At 46.9% G+C, this 7,500-nt stretch overlaps 1 protein-coding gene across 1 annotated transcript in view; it reads left to right on the forward strand.

The window, feature by feature from the left end:
* Window positions 1–7,500, forward strand: part of sec23a (Sec23 homolog A, coat complex II component) — a 37,951-nt gene that overhangs the window by 7,658 nt on the left and 22,793 nt on the right. Inside the window, exon 9 of the mRNA XM_039784995.1 lies at window positions 116–231. Coding sequence (XP_039640929.1) covers window positions 116–231 — 116 coding nt within the window. The remainder of the gene's footprint in view (window positions 1–115; window positions 232–7,500) is intronic.

Below are 7,500 nucleotides of genomic sequence, written 5' to 3' on the forward strand. Positions count from 1 at the left end.
GTAAACACTTTCTTTGTCAAGGTTAAAAGGAGTAATAGTTTGCTGCGCATCAATCAAACACAGGATTGTTAACACATCTCCTCTGTGTGTGTGTGTGTGTGTGTGTGTGTTGTAGCACTACGAGTCTCTCGCCAACAGAGCGTCCGCTAACGGTCACATCATTGACATCTACGCCTGTGCTCTGGATCAGACCGGCCTGCTGGAGATGAAATGCTGCCCCAACTACACCGGGTACACACACACACACAGACACACACACACAGATATACACAGACACACACACACACACACACACAAACACAGATACACAGAGACACACACACACAAATATACACACACAGACACACACACACACACACACACACACACAGACACACACAGACACACACACACAGACACAGACACACACAGACACACACACACACAGACACACACACACAGACATACACAGACACACACACACACACACACACAAACACAGATACACAGAGACACACACACACAAATATACACACACAGACAGACAGACAGACACACACACACACAGAGATTAGAGGTTATATATTAGATGTGAATTGTGCATGCGACTTCACGCAGATCTGTTTAGCTGTTAGCCACAGAATAATGAGAAAGGTCCGTTACGTAGCAGTAATGTATTATTTAGCATAAGGCATCACATTTTCACAGCTTGAGCCCTGATGTCAGCTGTAGATGAGAGGAAGCTGTAGATGAGAGGAAGCTGTAGATGAGATGAGAGGAAGCTGTAGATGAGATGAGAGGAAGCTGTAGATGAGAGGAAGCTGTAGATGAGAGGAAGCTGTAGATGAGAGGAAGCTGTAGACGAGAGGAAGCTGTAGACTGTAGATGAGAGGAAGCTGTAGATGAGATGAGAGGAAGCTGTAGATGAGATGAGAGGAAGCTGTAGATGAGATGAGAGGAAGCTGTAGATGAGAGGAAGCTGTAGATGAGAGGAAGCTGTAGACGAGAGGAAGCTGTAGACGAGAGGAAGCTGTAGACGAGAGGAAGCTGTAGACGAGAGGAAGCTGTAGACGAGAGGAAGCTGTAGACGAGAAGAACCTGCAGATGAGAGGAACCTGTAGATGAGAGGAAGCTGTAGATGAGAGGAAGCTGTAGATGAGAGGAAGCTGTAGACGAGAGGAAGCTGTAGACGAGAGGAAGCTGTAGACGAGAGGAAGCTGTAGATGAGATGAGAGGAAGCTGTAGATGAGATGAGAGGAAGCTGTAGACGAGAGGAAGCTGTAGATGAGATGAGAGGAAGCTGTAGATGAGATAGGAAACGTGTAGATGAGAGGAGCTGTAGAGAGAGGAAGCTGTAGATGTAGATGAGAGGAAGCTGTAGATGAGATGAGAGGAAGCGTAGAGAGAGGAAGCTGTAGATGGATGAGAAGAACCGTAGATGAGATGAGAGGAAGCCAGAGAGATGAGAAGAAGCTGTAGATGAGATGAGAGGAAGCTGTAGAAGAGAGAAGCTGTAGACAGAGGAAGGTAGACAGAGGAAGCGCAGATCTAGAGGAAGCTGTAGATGAGGCTGTAGAGAGGGAGGGACTGTGGGGGGAGCGTAGCTAGAGGAAGCTGTAGATCTAGGGGAGGAGGCAGAGGAAGCTGTAGGCAGAGAGGAAGCTGTGGAAGCAGAGCAGAGGAAGCTGTAAAGCAGAGCGAGAGAGGAAGCTGTAGACCGAGGAAGGAAGCGTAGACAGAGCTGTAGGCGAGAGAGGAAGCTGTAGACAGATGAGAGGAAGCTGTAGATACAAGAAGCTGTGAGCCCAGAGATCGAGAGGAAGCTGTAGGCGAGAGGAAGCTGTAGGCGAGAGGAAGCTGTAGACGATAGGAAGCTGTAGACGAGAGGAAGCTGTAGGCGAGAGACGAGAGGAAGCTGTAGGCGAGGAAGATGTAGAGCGAGGGAAGCTGTAGGGTGAGAGACGGAGAGGAAGCTGAAGTGAAGGAAGCTGTAAGACTAGAGGAAGCTGTAGACGAGAAGAGGAAGATGAAGACTAGAGGAAGCTGAGTATCTGAGGGAGGGAAGCTGTAGACGAGAGGAAGCTGTAGCAAGGAAGCTGTGAGGCGAGGGAAGCTGTAGAAGTGAGGGAGAGCTGTAGAGCGAGGAGAGGAAGCTATGAGGAAGCTATAGAAGCGAGAGGAAGCTGTAGGTGAGAGGAAGCTGTAGATGGATGAGGGAAGCTGTAGAGCGAGAGAGGAAGCTGTAGATGGGATGAGGGAAGCTGTAGATGAGGAGAGAGCTGTGGGAGAGGGAAGCTGAAGCGAGGGAAGCTATGGTGAGATGAGAGGAAGCTGTAGATGAGAGGAAGCTGTGCGTGAGGAAGCTGTAGATGAGATAGAGGAAGCTAGGTAGAGGAAGCTGTAGACGAGAGGAAGCTGTAGGCGAGAGGAAGCTGTAGGCGAGAGGAAGCTGTAGACGAGAGGAAGCTGTAGGCGAGAGGAAGCTGTAGATGAGACGAGAGGAAGCTGTAGATGAGAGACGAGAGGAAGCTGTAGACGAGAGGAAGCTGTAGGCGAGAGGAAGCTGTAGCCGAGAGGAAGCTGTAGATGAGATGAGAGGAAGCTGTAGATGAGATGAGAGGAAGCTGTAGACGAGAGGAAGCTGTAGATGAGATGAGAGGAAGCTGTAGACGAGAGGAAGCTGTAGGCGAGAGGAAGCTGTAGATGAGACGAGAGGAAGCTGTAGGCTAACCAGAGACTTGTGTAACGTCAACACAATAAAAATGGACCTTCAAAACAAAGTTGGTTCACTGCTGGCTACAAGTTAGCAATCAAACACAACAAAGGCTGTCACTGGAATGGTGTTTCCCCAGAGGTTACATGGTGATATTAGTCTGTGTGTCCTGCTCCCCAGAGGTTACATGGTGATATTAGTCTCTGTGTGTCCTGCTCCCCAGAGGTTACATGGTGATATTAGTCTCTGTGTGTCCTGCTCCCCAGAGGTTACATGGTGATATTAGTCTCTGTGTGTCCTGCTCCCCAGAGGTTACATGGTGATATTAGTCTCTGTGTGTCCTGCTCCCCAGAGGTTACATGGTGATATTAGTCTCTGTGTGTCCTGCTCCCCAGAGGTTACATGGTGATATTAGTCTCTGTGCCCTGCTCCCCAGAGGTTACATGGTGATATTAGTCTCTGTGTGTCCTGCTCCCCAGAGGTTACATAGTGATGTTAGTCTCTGTGTGTCTTGCTCCCCAGAGGTTACATGGTGATATTAGTCTCTGTGTGTCCTGCTCCCCAGAGGTTACATGGTGATGTTAGTCTCTGTGTGTCTCTGCCCCCAGAGGTTACATGGTGATATTAGTCTCTGTGCCCTGTCCCCCAGAGGTTACATGGTGATATTAGTCTCTGTGTGTCCTGCTCCCCAGAGGTTACATGGTGATATTAGTCTCTGTGCCCTGCTCCCCAGAGGTTACATGGTGATATTAGTCTCTGTGTGTCCTGCTCCCCAGAGGTTACATGGTGATGTTAGTCTCTGTGTGTCTTGCTCCCCAGAGGTTACATGGTGATATTAGTCTCTGTGTGTCCTGCTCCCCAGAGGTTACATGGTGATGTTAGTCTCTGTGTGTCTTGCTCCCCAGAGGTTACATGGTGATATTAGTCTCTGTGCCCTGCTCCCCAGAGGTTACATGGTGATATTAGTCTCTGTGTGTCCTGCTCCCCAGAGGTTACATGGTGATATTAGTCTCTGTGCCCTGCTCCCCAGAGGTTACATGGTGATATTAGTCTCTGTGTGTCCTGCTCCCCAGAGGTTACATGGTGATGTTGGTCTCTGTGTGTCCTGTTCCCAAAAGGTTACATCAATCAATCAATCAATCAAATTTATTTATAAAGCACTTTAAAAGCAGCCAACGTTGCACAAAGTGCTGTACAGATAAAATTTAAAATAATATAAAACATTTACATCTACATTTAAACATAAAACAGTATCACAGTCAAAATAATTACAGAAAAATGTCAGCCTCTGCTGGGGAAGGCCAAGGAAAAAAGATAGGTTTTAAGAAGAGATTTAAAAGTAGACAGTGAAGAAGCCTGTCTTATAGGCAGAGGTAGCTCATTCCACATTTTTGGAGCCGCCACGGCAAAAGCACGGTCCCCTCTAAGTTTCCGCTTAGTTTTAGGAACATTCAGGCGATTGATCAGCTGACCTGAGTGAGCGGGGTCGGAATGTAGTGGTGTAGCAAGTCGGACAGGTATGATGGGGCAAGACCATTTAAGGATTTAAATACAAGTAAATTAATTTTAAATTGGATCCTAAAATACACGGGGAGCCAGTGGAGTGAGGCTAAAACGGGGGTAATGTGCTCATATTTATGTGTTCCCGTTAAGAGACGCCAGCGCGGCGTTTTGTACCATCTGAAGACGAGCGACTAAAGCAGCACTGATGCCTACATACAAGGGAGTTGCAGTAATCCAACGGAAAGTGGTCACAAAGGCGGCATTACTGTCTCAAAGTGCTGTCTAGTAAGAATCGGCGCTTTATTTTGGCTAACTGCCGTAATTGGGAAAAAGCCTGCTTTAACCACCGCCCCAATCTGTTTGTCCATCTTAATATCTGAGTCAATTTTTATTCCTAAATTGGTAACGGTTGGCTTGACATATTGAGCCAAGGGACCCAAATTGACAGAAGGGGTCCCAGTGTGGACACCAAAAACCATCACTTCCGTTTTAGTTTCATTAAAACTTAAAAAGTTAGAAGCCATCCAGGCCTTTATGTCATCCAGGCATTCGAGCAGTGGTCTGAGAGAGTTGCTCTTTTAAGTGGCACATAGATTTGGCTGTCATCAGCATAGCAATGGAATAGAATGCCATGCTTCCTAAGTATTGTACCAAGCGGGAGCAGATAGAGTGAGAAAAGAAGAGGGCCTAAAACAGAGCCCTGTGGGACCCCACACGAGAGAGGAGAAGAGGAGGACACCGATTCACCATAGCTGACACAGAAAGTGCGACCTTCCAAATAGGACCTGAACCAGCTGAGAGCTACACCCTTGATTCCCACCCACTGCTCCAAACGAAGCAGTTAGGTCCAGAAGCACCAAAACAACACAGTCACCAGAGTCAGTGGCTAAAAATATATCATTAAATACTCTTAGAAGAGCAGTTTCTGTGCTGTGCAGGGTTTTAAAACCAGACTGGAAGACCTCAAGAATGTCGTGTTCTTCCAAAAAGGCCATTAGTTGACTGTAAACCAGCTTTTCCAGTATTTTAGATATGAAAGGTAGTTTTGATATAGGCCTGAAATTGGCTAGATCTGCAAGGTCGAGTCCAGGTTTTTTAGTTAAAGGATGGACAACTGCATGTTTAAAATTTCCAGGGACCACGCCTGAGGAAAGGCTACTAGTGACAACTGCAAGAACAGATGTACATATAGTAGGGAAAACATCCTTAAAAAGTCGAGGAGGGACAATGTCATTTGGAGAACCTGAAGGCTTCATGTGGCCAACAATCTGCTGTAAGCGCCAAACGGTATAAACAGGTTCAAACTTCTCAAAGACAGCAGAACAGACAACAGAAATGGAATTGTCATGAGTAGGTGTCATTTTGGCCCTAATAGAAGTGACCTTCTCAGTAAAAAAATGAAGAAATTGTTCACATACAGCGTGAAGTGTCAGCACAGGTAATGTGCTGGACGTTAAGAACAGAATCAATAGTTTTGAACAACATACGAGGGTTGTTGGAGTTAGACAGAATAATATCAGACAAATATTTCCTTTTAGCTTCTTTCAAAATTGTCTGATAATGACACCGCAGCAATCTCATTACTATTTGAAACGAAACATGCAGTTTGTCCTTCTTCCATTTGCGCTCAGCTTTACGGCAGTCCGCGTCTTATAGCACCGAACTGTGTCATTTAGCCAGGGCTCCGCTTTTGCTTTAGGCTGCCTACTCTTCAATGGAGCTACCCTGTCTATAACAAATTGAGAAGTGGAGTTTAACCATAAGCTGAGCTCTTCTGGATCATTACAAATAGAGTGTGGTATGGCACTATTCTGACTGAAGACAGATGAAAACTGAGCAGCAGTGGAAGGGTTAATTATCCTACAGCGCCTAACAGCAGCGCAAGGTTTAAAAGTATTAAAAGCAATTACAGACTCAAATAATACAGGCATGTGGTCAGAAAACACTGCGTCACAGATCTCTAAGTTAATAACAGGCAGACCAAAGGATAGGACAAGATCAAGTATGTGCCCGTGTTCATGTGTGGGGCCAGACACATATTGCACAAGGTTAAAAGAGTCAATAAGATATAAGAATTCTTTTGCCATTGGCTTATCAGGACAACACACATGGATGTTAAAATCCCCAACAATAAGGACATGGTCATATTTAGGCATGATGTCAGCCAAAAAAACGGCAAAGTCATTTATAAAATCCTTATTATATTTGGGAGGCCGATAGACCACTGCGCACAACACTTTGTAAGAGCAGCCCAGCTCGAATAAGCTGAGTTCAAAGCTTGTGTGCATGGATTCAAGCGATAGCTGTTTACATTTATAGTCATTCTTGTACACAGTTGCTATTCCTCCTCCTCGACCCGACATCCGTGGGGAGTTAAAATAACAACAGTCATGCGGCAATAATTCAGAGAAAGCACTGGACTCACCAACAGTCATCCACGTCTCAGTGATAAAAAAGAAATCCAATCCACGAGAAGTGAAGAAATCATTCAGAATAAAAGTTTTATTCGCTAGCGATCTAGCGTTAACCAGGCCGAACCTGGCAGGAGCCGGCGAGTCTGCGGCGTTGACCACCCTGGGAACCCGACACAGAGGCCGCAGGTTACGAAAGTTCACCCCACGCCCACGGGGACGAGGAGAGCGGGGCCTGCGAGGCTCTAACACCCCAACCAGGCCCACAGTAGGTAGGCCTACCAACCAGGAATCGGCAGGGGCAAGGTCCCCCAATCGCCTCAAGGTGGAGGAGCGACAGACCACACAGTATTCGCTCCAGGAAGTCGAGTCGAGGCGGAACTTCATCCTCACCAGCCCGTGCGCCGCGTTAACCCTCACGTGTGTAACGCTACGCCGGGAAGTGGAGCTGTGGGCGGCACAGGTAGGATGGGATCCCCAATAGAAGCGGAGGCAGATTTTTATATCCATACTCTGACTTTACTAGGTCTTTGGCAGAGAGTTGAAGATCCATTAGTGCCTGGCGATCATACACCAGCAGAGGGTTAACATTTTGCGCAACAAATGACAAAAACAGCATAAACAAACACGCACACAACGGTGACAGACGGCAAGCCGCAAACACTGGCGCCATCACGTCACACGTCACTACCAACTACAACTGAAGGCAGGTGCAAACTCTAGTATGTAGAGAGACAGCAGTAGTGTGCTGTGATGTTAGTCTCTGTGTGTCCTGCTCCCCAGAGGTTACATGGTGATGTTAGTCTCTGTGTGTCCTGTTCCCAAAAGGTTACATGGTGATGTTAGTCTCTGTGTCCTGCTCCTCAGAGGTTACATGGTGATATTAGTCTCTGT

The sequence above is a fragment of the Perca fluviatilis genome, chromosome 20, assembly GCF_010015445.1.
Source record: "Perca fluviatilis chromosome 20, GENO_Pfluv_1.0, whole genome shotgun sequence".
Lineage (NCBI taxonomy): Eukaryota > Metazoa > Chordata > Actinopteri > Perciformes > Percidae > Perca > Perca fluviatilis.